The sequence below is a fragment of the Giraffa tippelskirchi genome, chromosome 4, assembly GCF_054371585.1.
Source record: "Giraffa tippelskirchi isolate mGirTip1 chromosome 4, T2T-mGirTip1v1.2.pri, whole genome shotgun sequence".
NCBI classification, from domain to species: domain Eukaryota; kingdom Metazoa; phylum Chordata; class Mammalia; order Artiodactyla; family Giraffidae; genus Giraffa; species Giraffa tippelskirchi.
In genome coordinates this window covers 77,825,276-77,840,783 of record NC_137278.1, presented here as the reverse complement: position 1 = coordinate 77,840,783, position 15,508 = coordinate 77,825,276, and the positions used below count along the sequence as shown (strand labels likewise).

At 43.0% G+C, this 15,508-nt stretch overlaps 1 protein-coding gene and 1 long non-coding RNA gene across 2 annotated transcripts in view; both read right to left on the bottom strand.

Moving 5' to 3' along the window:
- LOC145503533 (uncharacterized) overlaps window positions 1–15,508 on the bottom strand; it is a 289,346-nt gene that overhangs the window by 229,163 nt on the left and 44,675 nt on the right. Inside the window, exon 3 of the long non-coding RNA XR_014051546.1 lies at window positions 5,527–5,702. This is a non-coding gene — a long non-coding RNA (uncharacterized LOC145503533). The remainder of the gene's footprint in view (window positions 1–5,526; window positions 5,703–15,508) is intronic.
- On the bottom strand, window positions 8,884–9,967 carry LOC145544515 (actin-related protein 2/3 complex subunit 2). Its single transcript, XM_081587431.1, has one exon. The coding sequence runs from the start codon at window positions 9,939–9,941 to the stop codon at window positions 9,039–9,041; it is 903 nt and encodes a 300-aa protein (XP_081443557.1). The 5' UTR covers window positions 9,942–9,967; the 3' UTR covers window positions 8,884–9,038.

Below are 15,508 nucleotides of genomic sequence, written 5' to 3'. Positions count from 1 at the left end.
GTCAATCAGTCGATTTCTTTTGGACACTGGGGCAACCTTCTCTGTACTCACTGAAGCCCCTGGCCCGCTTTCCTCCCAATCCACTACCATAATGGGACTGTCTGGATGAGCCAAACATTATTATGTTAGTCATCCTTTAAGTGGCAACTGGGACTCTGCTGTTTTCTCACGAGTTTCTAATCATGCTAGAGTCTCCCTCACCCCTTCTGGGGAGGGATATACTGAACAAGGTCCAGGCCTCTGTTTTCATGAATACGGAACCAGCTCTTTTTAATGGAAAAAACTGTAAATCCTAGAGTGTGGACTGATGGAAAAACTGTGGGTCAAGTACAAAATGCTGCTCCTGTCTTTATCAAACTCAATGACCCTCACCTATTTTCACATCAAAAGCAGTATACACTAAAGCCAGAGGTTAATGAATGGGCAAAATCTTACTGTACTGACTTCTCATGATGTACATGGGATCTTAAACTCTAAAGTTCAGAGCAACAACACTCCACTTTTAAAGCTGCTGTAATTCAAGGGGTGTCAAAAGTTGTAGGAATAGAATATCATTTACACTGTTCCTGGAGACCCCAATCTTCGGGAAAGGTAGAAAAAAGCTAATGACATTATTAAGAGACATCTGCATAAGCTAACTCAGGAAACACAAGACAGTTGGTTGAAGTTTTACCCGTAGCTTTAATGAGGGTTCAAACTGCCCCTAAGAAGAAGGGACTGTCTCTATGACAGACTGTTTTTGTGCACAGATATTGTCACAGATCCTGAAGCATTAAAATTAACTACATGACTCAGCTTTTAGCTTTTCAACAGACATTCCCAGTAGATTAACTCCTGACCCGGCCTTTGAGTCAAACATGCCGCTGTTTGAGCCCGGATCCGAGACGGGCCTGAGAATCTAGATGGGCTTGCTTCTGCTGACTCCAAAAGTCCTGAGTCTGCCGTTTGGCCCTCAAGACAGCGCCTTCCTGTCCTGGACTCATTCCTATGCTGCATTCCATAATCGGTCTAATTGCTGGGTCTGTGGAGCACTCCTCCCACCCCCCTATCAATTGAAGACTTCCCATGGTGGGTTTCTCTGCTGAAGAAAGGAAAGGACTTTCTTCAACTCTGTGATGATGTCTAACAATCCTAAGATGGACTGGTATAACATATTGTACCTTAACCATGGACATAATGTGACTTTCAACTTTGATTATACATTGTCTTAGTTTAATGACTACTTTGCTGCACATAAGAAGGTAAATGGGTCTAGATCTGGTGGTTTTCTACCTGATGTTAATCAAATATGGGATGAGATCATATGGCTAACTGCTAAAAAGGGACGCCTACTATCTGATGATCCCATATGCAGGGAACAAATAGAGCCATCCCCAGAAGTTAGCCAACAACTTAATTATAATGATTAGAAACAACTGGGATTTTTGCCCCAAGAAATATGCAGTGTAATCATTCCTGTGTTTTCCAATCCCAGTTCAGTTCCTCCTTTTGCCTGGCCAGGCACTGACTGGGACTGGATTCCTCAGTCATGCTGGCTTGGACCAAACAGGACCTACTGGATATGTGGCTCTTATCTATGGGCATGGCTTCCCCCTGGCTGTATAGGGAGATGCACCCTAGGTCTAGCTTTTATTCTTGGCTTCATATTTTCAGAACTTCCAGAGAAGCCTACTAATCTGCCACACCTTAAAACTCATTGGGCAAGATATGTATTTCACTGGTATGATTATCTTGCTGCAATATTCGTTCCCTCTCTGGGAACTACAGATCAGATGTTATGCTATGAGTTGATGCTCTAACTTTCATCCCTTAATGCTTAACAAATGCAAATTAGAAAGGTGGTTTTACAAAACAGATTGGCCTTAGATATTCTAACAGCTGCACAAGGAGGAACTTGTGCCATTATTCATACCCAATATGAGTACTAATGTTACTCACTTTACTAAACACATGAACAAGATGATTCAGGCTATGGGTTCTCCTGAAGCCTCAGTCACCTCACTTTGGGAAACAGTAACTAGCTCCCCATAGTGGAAAACTATCTTAATGGTAATAATTCTAATTGTTCTGTTTTTACTGCTTGTTCACTGCATCTGTAACTGTGTAACTGAATTTGTTTCTAACCTTTTGAAAGCTTTTAAGTTACAAATGGTTGTTCAGCCTCCTACAAGTGCTACAGACTCCTCCAACTATTACTTGGGGCCCCTGGATCAGAGACCCTCAATATGAGGGTTAGGAGAATATGTTGCCTCAACAAGTTAGGGACAGTGCCCCATCACAGCAGGAAGTAGTAATGGAACAAAAACGATGGCCCTTTCCCTTGGCAACATAATTCTCCTAAAAAAAAAGGTGGGGGTGGAGGAGGTGTGAGGATGAGAGAGTCAATTCCTAGGCAGGTTGATAAGAAGTCCAGGGTTCCCTGAAGAGGAGAAACAGGTCTGGGGTTCTTGAGGAGGCGATAAAGGGTCTGGAATTCTCAAGGAGGAGGAAAGGATAAACTTTTTTTTTTCTCTATATTCCTTAGCCTTAGTCACATAAAATGTTTTTTCTTTAAGCCCAGAACTGATGATTACACAACAAACAACTCAGTTTAAACTCTGTACTGGGGATTATATAACAACAATGATCCTGCTTGAGGACAGCTTCTCCTTCCTGAAAACCTTCTGACTAATCCTGATATCTTAGAATGTATAATATGGGAGTGGATCTGGTAGGATTTTTACAACCTTGAGACATTCTTTTGGTTTATCGTAATAACTAATTTAAAAACTATATAACTCCCTTGCTAACACTAGCGAGAGGGGCACTCTCCGTCACCCTTCCGATGTCTATGTCAGAAGCTTTTTCTGTTCCTTTTCATACCTTAATAAAACTCTGCTACACAAAAGCTCTTGAGTGATCAAGCTTGGTCCCTGGTCCCAAGTTAAATCTTCTTCGGAAATCACGAATCCGACATCGTTCACCATAAGCTATCAATATGTCCTTTTCCATGCATACTTCTCTCTGTGCAATCATATCTACTCCCTTGGGCCTAACTATTACCATATCAACATGAAATACTTTTAAACCTATCTCACTGGTACTGACCTCACTTCTTAATCTCAGTTCCTTCTAAAATTTCCAACTGCCTACTAAACATGACCCCCAAAATTGACTGCCTTCATTGCCAACTCACCAATTCTACAACCATTTTAGATCAGAAATCACCTTTTCCACCGTGCCTCAAATAATCTCCTTCCCCTGAGTTTCCTCTTCTGACCTCCCCTTTCATTACTTTCTCTTCTTACCTTTTTTTACACAATTAGGCTCCCCCTTAGTTTGCCTACATAGAACTCCAGTTCCACAAATGACTGAAAACCATTCGGTCACCAAGTGTAGTGATTCTTTTCCATTTCCACTGGCATCTTTATATAATTTTGCCATTGGGACTTTACCGTTGGTGATTCATCTTGAATATCCTCAAACCACCACCCTCCACAAAGGATGCACAGTCCTCCCAAATACGGGGAATTGGTTCCAACAGCCCCCAAGGAGGCCAAAATCCATGGATGCTCAAGTCACTTGCATAAAATGGAGGAATACAATGAATATAGTTGGGCCTCCATATTCTTAAGTTGCACATCCACAGATTCAACCAACTGCAGTTGAAACTGAAGCTGACTGAATTTGCAGATGTGAAAACCGAGCATACAGAGGACCAGCTGCATATAACACAGCAGTAAATGAACCACAGCAGTAGCCACAAGGAGTGAGATCAACCCATTGGAGAACTACAGGGGAGGCAAGATGAGGTTCACAATGGCTGCTATAGATCACAAAGAGAAACTCCTCCACCACCCATAAGTCAGGTTACAAAAGGAAAGATCACTGGTCAGGATCACAGGTCACAAACATATATACTCTTTAATTATTGCCTCAGGTTATATCAATTCTAAAGGAAATCAACCCTGAATATTCACTGGAAAGACTGACGCTGAAGCTCTAATATTTTGCCCACCTGATGTGAAGAGCTGACTTATTGGGAAAGATCCTGATGCTGAGAAAGACTGAGGGCAGGAGGAGAAGGGATCAACAGAGGATGAAATGGTTGGATAGCATCACTGACTCAATGGACATGAGCTTGAGCAAACTCTGGGAAATAGTGAAGGACAGGGAAGGCTGGCATGCTACAGTTCATGGGATTGCAAAGAGTCAGACATGACCTAGCGACTGAACAACAACAACAACAAAACTGTAAGAGTAACAGTTATATTTAAAGACATAGAATAATGCCTTGTCAAAAGAACCAAGGACACAGACTTTCACACAGGGCCACCAAGAAAGAATTTTTCTGCCAAGTATTATGAGGGTTCCCAGAAATGAGTACAATTGTCGTTTGTTTTTCTAGGGCCACGGCTGTGGAAGTAGACATAGTACGCCAGGGGACCCTTCTCATTTGAAATTCAGAGCTGCATTCCCTGTTTCCCACCTTGTTGGGAAAGGACATTCCTGTCTTAGTCTAGCCAAGGTGGAGCCAGCTTTCCAGGGAACTCAGATGCAGGACAGAGGGCAGAAAAGAGATTTCTGCCAGTCACCTTCTGCTGATTCCAAGGTTCTTGTGATTTATCAAAGGTTTAGGCAAGACCGAAACAGGGTTCTAAGCTAAGCATGTTTCCCTACATGCAATGAACCTGTGAAACAGATGAGGAAGGGCAGAGGCCATCAGATGGCCATTAGCCAAGCGAGGCCAGCTTTGTTAACCAATGATTCAGACACATTTGTCATTCCCACCTTTTGCGTGCAGGTGCTACATCTTAAAAACTCAGGACTCCTGTCTCAGCAACCCTATGTAGAAATATGCAGCCTATTTCCCTTCCTTCCATGTCACTATCATTTTTCTTCCTCGTTTCATAATGATAAATAGGGATTGCAGGCAGTGAAGAGTCAGCCACGATTAACTGAAAGAGATACCTCTGAGTCACAGATCATTCACTTCCTCCTCTGGCAATCTGAAGAAGGAATCTCATTTCTTTGTGGTTATTTTAGTACCTTTGAATCTCAGTAATGAATGAGACTTCCAGAGCTCATCTCTCTGTCTGGTGAGTTTAAATCTTGGCAGTTGGTAGGAAAGGAGGGCAGAGAGAATTTTTGCAAAGTCCATTTCCTACCAGGAAGCCCAGGTGGCATTAGTGTTAAAGAATCCACCTGCCAATGCAGGAGATGCAGATTCAGTTCCTGGATTGGGAAGATCCCCTGGAGAAGGGCATGGCAACCCACTCCAGTATTCTTGCCTGGAGAATCCCATAGACAGTGGGGCCTGGCAGGCTATAGTCCATGTGGTCACAAAGAGTTGGACATGACTGAGAGACTTTCTCTGTTTTCTTTCTTTCCTACCAGGTCAGGCATCCCAGACAGCCTCTCCCTGCACCATGAAGAATCATCTCATTTTATGGGCCATCAAAAGTTCTATAGTACTTCTCAAGCAGTAGGTTCAAGATGACATATTCCACAACTTATGGAATAACTACTTGGGAATTCAAAACTCACCACATTTCTCTTTCCAGCTGAGGAAGAGAATAATCTGAATTTTTTTAAAGTTGTCAGGAAACTGTTCTCCAGGTCATTTTTCCGTCTCTTCCACCAGTTCTGGGGAACAGGTGAATCAAACTGATTCAGCCAGGTCTTCTTTCTCTGCCACAACAGTCCAGTTAGCAATGAAGTGACTGAGGGGGGAAAAAAACAACAATCATGTGGAAGAGAAAAAAGGAAAGATGCAAATAAAGTCAGTCCTCATTCATTAGAACATGAATGCTGTAGAGTTGACTGCAGGGCCACACCTTGAACCACTGGCAGAGAAGAAACACTAGAAGTCAACAACTTTGATCATTTAGTATATCCCCCTTCATCACTGGAGATCCACACCCAAGTCAAACTGTCTTAGTCTCTCTCTTTTTCTAAATATTTACTTACTTGGCTGCACAAAGTCTTAGTTGTGGCACTTGGGATCTTCAATCTTCATTGCTACATGCGGGCTCTTTAGTTGCACCACACACGATTTTGTTGTAGCATGTGAACTTTATGTTATGCATGTGGGATCTAGTTCCATGACCAGGGACTGAACCAGTCCCCCTGCACTGGGAACTCAGAGTCTTAGTCACTGGACCACCAGGTAAGTTCCAGTCCTATTCTCTTTGAAAGCTTTTAGAACATTATATCCTGGCTTGAATGGAGAGAGAATGTGTGTGTGTGACTTTGTACTGCAGAGTATCTCCACCTAAGGTTTAAACAAAGGCTAAAAATCCATAGAAAAACAAAACCACAAGGGTTCATTCTGATTATGAATGGATCCAGAAGGGCTGGTCTTTTTCATTCTTGTCTTCTGGTTGCAGAGCATTTAAACATAAGATCTCTGTTCCTGGGTTGTTATTATTTTGTTGTTGTTGTTCAGTCTCTAAGTCATGTCCGACTCTTTGTGACCCCATGAACTACAGCACACCAGGCTTCCCTGTCCTTCACTATCTCCCGGAGTTTGTCCAAACTCATGTCCATTGAGTCAGTGATGCCATCCTACCATCTGATCCTGTTGCCCCCCTCTCCTCCTACCCTCAGTCTTTCCCAGCATCAGTATCTTTTCCAATGAGCCAGCTCTTCAGATCAGGTGGCCAGAGTATTGGAGCTTCAGCATCAGTCCTTCCAATGAATATTCAGGGTTTATATCCTTTGGGATTGACTAGTTTGATCTCCTATTCTGCTAAAATGTTTCATTAAAAAAAATTTTATCAACAATCTCATTTCAGCACAATCTCTGATGAGACACCATAAAAGCCCTTCCATTCATATTTCACTAGCCAAAGCAAGTCACAAGGCCACACCCAACTTTAGAGGGAGTTGGAAAGTGCACTCCTGTCTGCCACAGAGAAGCACTCACCAACCATGCAGATTCTACTTCAGAGTATTTCTCAAATCAGTCCCTTACTAGCCACTGCTCCTGTTGAGTCATGAACTCAATGCTTTGTGCTTTTCCTCACAAAAATGTAACAAAAGCTCCCAGCACCATTTCCTACTGCCAGTCTGGCCTCTCTCCAACCCACTCTGCTGGCAGCTGCCAGAGGGCACTTTTGAAAGCACAATGTGAGCCCACAGTGGCTTTCAGGTCCACGTTCAAAGCCCTTAGTGTGGCACAAAGGTTCTTATTGACGTGGCTACTGCCCACATCCCTGGCTCATTCCCATCCCTCCCCCACACTCACATTGCTGAACCTCATAATTCTCTTTCACTTCCAAGGTTTCCTTTTCTGTACGCTGGAACATGCTATTCCATTGGGGTGAGTAATTTCTATCACTTCTTTTACTAGCTAACTAAATCTGAGCCTTTGAAAATCTACTCAAGAAACTTCTACTCCAGGAGACTTTCCCTAATCACTCCTCACCCAAGTCTGACCTAGAAGCCCCCAATCCCCACTGTGTACACTTTGGTCTGAGCACTTTCCATACTGTGAGGCCTTCATTTTACTTACCTGGTTCCTAGACATGATTTTAAGCCTTTGGAATTCAGGAACCAGGATCTAGGCAAAGCACTCATTAAAGACCAGTTGGACGGATGCATCGATAAAATCATGCCAGGCTCTGCAATGGGTACCAGTGTCTCAAAGGTCAATCACACACTCTATGCACATCACATACATAGTCTCTGAGACTGCCTCTAGAAGGAGCCAAAGCAGCAGGAGAACTGAAGGTGGAGAAAGAAGACAGGGGCAGTTTCCTACCAATTCAGTAAGCAAATGTTTCCATGTCCATTCCTTCCGAAGCCCCAGCCATAGAAGCCCTTCCTCTGTAGTAATCCCCGTTTCTTTTCTCTCCACTGAAATCCCCTGTCCTCTGTCCTTTCCTAAGAATCCTGAGGGATCTCTAGAACAAATGTAGAAACTTACTTTAGGTTAGCCCTTCCAGATAACACATCGGCACCTTAGGACACTTTATCGCTACAAGCTACTGATAGAAGAAATTCATATCCCTGGCCAGGGACTCGTGTCAGGATTGGAGACCACAGCGAAGAGGGGAAAAAACAAGAATTTTTATCTATTTCTTAAGTCACAAATGGCAGGGTTTCCCTGGCAGCTCTCATGAGCAAGTGCTGATCACTTGAACTTACCTACACAGGTAGCAGGTAATTTTTCTGCCATCTCCCACGAAAAGGGCACCACGGACAATGAGGAAAATGGATTGTGCCCTCTCTTCCCAGGCCTCTAGAGCCTCCCAGAGCCTTTGGTCTGACTTTTCTAAACAAACTCATCAGGAGAAAACTGAGTTACTTGCTAAGAATTTTTATATCTCTTCAGTATAAAATTGAAACTGAAAACAGCCCATTTTCATGCTGGTTCCAAGAACCAACCACACACAGTACTTCCTAGAGGCTACACACATTATAAAATCACTAAATAAACAAAGAAGCAAGACAGTACAGTGATTATCCAGTTTTCTAGCTCTGGAGGACCTTGGAGTAGTCACTTAGCTTCTGAGTTTCTCTGTTAAAGGGGTATGATACTAGCAGCTACTGTCCTAATAAAACGAGGTGTCTCAATGTCAACATTATTAACATTTGGGCCTAGATAATTCTTTTTTTTTTTTTTTTTTAAGATAGAAAGATTTTCTTTATTAATGACCCCAACCGTATTTCTTTAGATACAGGAGTTTTGAACTCAAATACTTAGAGAAAACAAGTTAAGATTGCATTATCCTGCAACTCATTACCAGTAACATATTGCAAAGCGAAACAGCTTGGAAAAGAGGGGGAGGGAAAGGGGAGTGAGGGAGGGAAGATAAAGAAAAGGAATTAAGTTGATCAAGTGGAATTCTTTTTTTTTTTAATTCTTGGGAACCATGAAGTCCTTGCAAGCACAGCTCGTTTTTGCAGATTATTTTCCAAACGTGTACAAAATGGAACCAAAACGGAGAATCCCCTAAGAACCTGAAGAGGTGCAACATTAAAAGCTACGATTATCCAGTAGCAAGTGTTCCAGCCTTCAGTTGCCAGCCGCTTCCTCTTCCTGTTCCCAAGAGTTAGCGGGATGAAAACGTCTTCCCCGTGATTGTTTTCATTTCCTTTTTCTCGGCATCTGGGCGTGCACGGTTCAGCACCTTGAGGAAGTCGGATGTTTTTGCCCGCATACGTGTGTGAATATAGGCCTTCGAGCACTTGATGTGGTAGTGCAGGTAGTCCCGGAACGTGTGGATCAGGTTGATGGTGTTGTCTCGAGCACTGGCATTGGTGTGGCGAGGGAACAGCACGAAGGTAATGTAGCCGATGTTGTCACCCACGGCGGCATCAGTATCTTTCAGCTCTAGGGGAGGTTCCCTGTGGCTGAAGAGGACTTGTGGGGCTGTGTGGCTGGCTCTGCGTCCTTCTTTGAACTCCTGCATGAACACCTTTCCAATGACCACATCGTCGTCATCCTTAAACACAGTGCTGAAGACTACTGTGACTCTGTCCTTTTTTGACTCAACATACATGGTCTCATCATCCCTATAATGGATAACTGCCCTGTTCTCTCCTTCCTTGCCCTCTTCTTGGAACTGGAAGTATTTCTCAAAGACAGAGGCAAAACAGTTTCGTTTCAACATGCCAGCCTGATGCACGATGGAATCCTTGGATGCAGGCAGATTTTCAAGGTCGTATAGCAAAGAGACATTGTATCCTGATTCTGGATTTACCAAGTAACTTCCATACACCCTCTTTAATAACTCATCAGCACCATGTGCCTGAAGTTCCTTGTAGAATTTCAAAGAAATACTGACCATCACTTTTGTTTTGTCTCCATTAGGATTTGAAATATGATAGAGGACTCCATCAAAATCTGCAAATGTTACTTCTACAGCTTCTGGTTTGTTTCCGGCGGCCGCGTTCTCGAACTTGAGCGCGAGCGTCTCCTCGATGATGCGGTTGTTCACCTCCAGCAGGATCATGGCGGCGGCGACAAGCCCGGTCCCCCGGGCCTAGATAATTCTATGTTGTGAAGAGCCATCCTGTGCATTGCAGAGTGTACAACACCATCCCTGGCCTCCAATCCCTGGATTCCAGCCCCCCTCCCTCAGTTATGAAGACCAGAACATTTCCAGATATTACCAAATGTCCCCTGTCAGGGCAAAATCATTGCTGGTTAAGAACTGCCACTGTAAGCAAGATAAACAAATCAACATACACAATGTGTGGACCTATTCTTGCCGCACAGCAAATGCTCCACAAGATGACCCAGAGGATAACAGACTGGAGAGACAGCTTGTTCTGTAACAGGAAGGACTTCACTATTCTTCTAGAACCCCTAATAAAGCTACACATTTCTGAATCGCCCTCCATCCTTGAAATGCCTTGGTAACGACTCCATGTGGCATTGACCACCTGGCAAATCTGCACGTACTTACGTTATTGTCTCTCCTTCTTCCCTATTGAATGATACAAGCAATTTGTTCAAAATAACGTTTATTATTCCCCTCAATACTTGAATGCCTGCTCAGCCAAAGACACTGTACACTACAGAGAATAATTTTATTGGATTTTACAAACAATAAAAATCACCCATCTGGCCTCACTCACTTTTATCTTTGTTTAAAGCCCATTTTGTCAGAATATCAAAAAATTTGGTTTCCCTCCTACAGAGGGAAATGTTAGTGCCTCCCAGTAACACTATGGTGCCTGGCACTTTCTATAGGCTTGGAAGTAACCAAAGTGGCCACTGCATTGACAGACAACTCTGGCTGCTGGAAAGTTTGTCTTTATCCCAGGCCTGATGGTCCCTTCTTGTAACCTCTCTGCACATTGTTCAGTCAAGTACTGATTGTGTGGCTGCTGGGTGCAAGCACCATGGCCCTTAAGCCAAATGCAAGTCCTCCTCCTTTCCTGACTAAAGACAACCAGTTCAGTTCACAATTCCACACAGACAATGATGTCCTGGTCCCTAATAATCTTGGTCCCCCTCTTCAGATCCACTTCCTTGGTGGTCCAATGGCTAAGACTCCTCACTCTCAGTGTAAGGGATTCCCCTGTTCAATTCCTGGTCAGGGAACTAGATCCCACATGCTACAACTACTTGTTCACATGCCACAACTAAAGATCCCCCATGCTGCAACTAAGACTCGGCTCAGTCAAATAAATAGTTTTCAAAGATAAAAAAAGATAACAGATGCGCTTTAATTTATCAATAGACCCTCAAAATGAGGAACCCAAATTGCAGCCCCACTCTAGGTGTGATATGACCCACAAACAACCCAGCAGGACTGGAATATCACGGATCTACACGCAGTCAACCTTCAATACAGCCCACGATGGTCATCTCTCTTAGCAGGCAAGGCCTCCCACTTTAAGGCAAAGTAGCAACTCAGGAATTTTTCATGCAAATTCCCTCCCAGCAAGTTGACTCCCACCCTATCTACTCAAGGTCATCTTTTGAACCTATCATATTTTATCTTGTTATCTTAAGCAGAGGCCAGAAAGTCAAGGCTTTAATCTTGGTCCTATAAACCATGGTTCAGCTACTTCAGTTCAGTTCAGTCACTCTGACTCTTTGCAACCCCATGGACTGCAGCATGCCAGGCTTCCCTGGCCATTCAGCCACTTCTTCCTTCCCTAACTTTTCTCAGCAGCTGTAAGTCCTCTTCAGTGTTCACTGAATAAATTGTTACCTTCATCTAAATCAGGGGTAGGCAATTATATAACCCATGGGCCACATCCGTCCCACCACTTGTTACAATAAAGTTTTATTGGAATACCCCCGTGTTCATTTGTTTACCCATTGTGTGTGGCTACTTTCCCACTACAACACCTAAGTTAAATAGGTACAACAGAGACCATATGGTCTCAAAAATATTTACTGTCTGGCCCTGAAAAAGTTTACTTATCCCCACAGCAAGGCCTTGAAATATACAGAATAGAATTAAGTCAAAGACAGGATGTTATGGGCCTACAGTTTATCACAAATGATTAATCAACACATTTAGGAACAATGATTCACAGTTTTGAAATCATGCAAAAATGTGTTCATCCCTAGGGTCTGTGTAGAGTTAAAGATATACTCTGCTCTTGGCAATGCCTGATCCTAATAATCTCGTTAAAGTAAGAACGGAATTAATCAATTAAGGGAGTGTTGATGAATTAATTCAATAATTGTTTTACTATGATACAGACAGACTAAGGGAAAAATGGGGGAAAGAACAGCCAAATTTTGAAGCAATGACAGGAGGCTGAGGAGACTATCAAGTAGAGAATATCAATTCTAAGAAGCAGCCACAAGCCCAGAACCAAGAGGGACCTCCATAGAAATGTATGGATTTGTACTGATGGTGGTGAAAGCTTCCCATTCAGTCTGGCCTGTGTTTGTTGAAGTCTGGTTTTGCTCCAGAGGCATATGATTTGGAATACTACCATGGTCCCTGCCTGAAATTGCTGTCACTGTTGCCCCCATAGACAAGTGATTACTTACTAAGCCCAACACTGTATTGGAATCCCACACCTTGCATAGCTGCAAATTCTCACAGCCTTAAATCCAGGCAACCCAAAGCCATTTGTCACTTTTTCTTTATTTTTTTTAATGTATCGAGACCCAAGTATGAATTTTTTTTTAAATTTTTATTGGAGTATAGTTGACTTACAATGTTGTGTTACTCTCTACCATGTTGCAAAGTGAATCATTCATACATATACATTTATTTAAACTCCATGCCCTTTTCTCACTTCCAACTAACAGTTCCCACAGCAGTTTCCTAAAGCCAGAGCAGTCTATGCAAGGTAGGTGCCACTGCTCAAAGAAGAAATAATAAAATATTTGCATTTGAAAATATATATACACTAACTAGAACCCAATTGCTAACAAATGTTAGGCCTGATACACTGAGCCTGTAAATCATCTGAGAATGCTCTTTCACCAGGGAGGGAGAGAATATTGCCAAGGTTAAGCTCATGGACTTTTAGTATCTGGCAAAACTGGAATGGAATCTGACCTGTTATTTGATCCCTTGCAAGAGACATGCATTTGATCCCTGGGTCGAGAAAATCCCCTGGAGTAGAGAATAGCAACCCACTCCAGTATTCTTGCCTGGAAAATTCCATGGACAGAGGAGGCTGGCAGGCTGCAGTACATAGGGCCACAAAGAGTTGAACATGACTGATCAACTAAGCACACACACACAGATAGCACAAGCCTCAATTTCATCTGCAAAATGGAGATTATAGTCATGCTTCCTCATAGGGTCACTGTAAGAATAAATGACATAATACATAGAGAGTACGTAGTACCCGATACCTAGTAAGCATTCAGTAAAGGTCATTATTATTGCTACCAATACTTTGGTCACCTGATGCGAAGAACCAACTCACTGGAAAAGACCCTGATGCTGGGAAAGATTGAAGGCAGGAAGAGAAGGGGACGACAGAGGATGAGATGATTGGATGGCATCACCGACTCGATGGACATGGGTTTGAGCAAGCTCCGGGAGTTGGTGATGGACAGGGAAGCCTGGCATGCTGCAGCCCATGGGGTCGCAAAGAGTCAGACATGACTGAGCGAATGAACTGAACTGAACCATTATTCCTATGTTCATGTTAACAAGTACATAAAAGGAAATGCTTGACTTTCCAGCGACTGCTAAGACAATGTAACCCTCTTCGAACAACAGCACTGAAATCGCATGCCCTACTTACATGAGAACAGAAGGGCATACAAAGGTTTAGATTTTTCCCAAGGCAAGAAAACAAGCAATGATGCAGATGTGGAAAGAACGTTTTCAGTCCACTGCCTACCTGTTATACTCTCATAAAAGAAGTCATTATGTCATTAAACAAGTAATTACCTTTGTTTTATTACTTTTCCAAATAAAAATCACCCATGTTGAACTTAAGAGCCAGGAGCCCAATATCCCCAAGTCCTCCAGCCATACAACATAACCCTTACCTGTAATATTTGTATTAAGATACAAGTTCTACTGCTTAAAAAAGGGAGAGATGCCAAAACACTGTGGCTCCAAAAAGGCAGAAGTTCTCTCCACTCTTATGGTAACAGTCCAGACATAACACAGTGGCTTAGGTGACTCTGCTCCACAAGAACATCAGGGACCCAGGCTCCTACTTTGTTGTTCTCCATCCTCTGTGGCCCCTGGACCAGCAATATCAGCATCACCCAAGAGCTGGTTAGAAATGTAAATCCTCATGCCCCCACCTCAATCCTACTGAATCAGAAACTCTAGAAAGGGAGGTCCTGCAATCATAGGCTATGACAAGACTCTTAGACACTGTCCTTATCTTTGTGGTCAAATGGACTTACTGCTACTTCCATGTTCTAGGTCATGGAAGGAGGAAAAGAGGAGATGAGAGATAAGTCATTTTCCATCAAGGGAGTAAGATAGAAATTACATGTTTGCACATTCTGTTTGTCTGCCATTGGCAAGAAGCCTGGTCAACGGGACTCATCCAGCTGCAAAACAAATGTAGTCTTGGGTAGGGTTGTCATGTGCCGTGATGACACTAAGGGAGTTCTAGGTTAAAAGCAACAACAGATGTTGGGGGACAACTGAAAGTTTCTGCCATGCTACTAGAAGAAATGGCTACACCCTCCTTGTCCCCACACAGTGGGAAACCATACACTCCTAATATCTCTCAAAGAAGTTTCATTATTTCCTGTAGGTTTGAATTTTTCCATCCCCCTGAATAATTATCTCAGTTGAGTCAGACCTCTCAAGGTTGTTCTTTTCTTTCCTCTCTAGTTTCTTTCCTTCATTTCCCCAAAGCCCTTATACAAGAGCAGTTACATGGAACAGTGATTGTGGGGGACACCGCTGCATAGCGGATAACTTCAAATCAGACACCCTCGTTCCAGGGACTTCCTTGGTGGTCCAAGGAAGACTCCGCACTCCTGCACGCAGGTTTGATCCCTGGTTGGGGAACTGGATCCCACATGCTGCAACTAAGAGCTCTCACGCCACAACTAAAGATTCCAAGTGCTGCAACAAAGATCAAAGATCCTGCATGCCACAACTACAGCCTGGTGCAAGCAAATAAGTATGTGTTTAAAAAAGAAAACACACCCTCATTCCAAAGTACCCCTTGACCATTCCTCCAAGAACCTCTCTCTGGTCAACTTTCTTGCTTTTCTCTATTCTGAGCACCTCACCTTCTCCTTTCTCAGCTGCCTGTGGGAATCTAACATGGTTCCAGCTTCTGAAAAAAAAAAGGAGTTTCCATCTCTCTTGGTTTCTGATTCAGCTAGTGGGTGCAGGAAGGCAGAGGGAAGCATCCCCTCATATCTAAGGAAGATAACAGTAAATTTTCCTAAAGGCCAATCCCACTCTGGCAGAAATTCTGTTATCAGGTTTGAAACAATACATTTTTTTCCTCCACCCAAAAATACATCATGGTGCTACCAGGCATGGCAGTTCACCTCTGAAACACATTAAGTATTTTCCCAGTGGTGATGCTGTTGGATCACTATGTAAATTTAAGTCAATCAAATCAAATGGACTTAAGAGAAGGGACTTGCAATAACTAG

Excerpts from the sequence above, each read along its gene's own strand:
- LOC145544515 (XM_081587431.1), bottom strand. The coding sequence starts at position 9,941 with ATGATCCTGCTGGAGGTGAACAACCGCATCATCGAGGAGACGCTCGCG.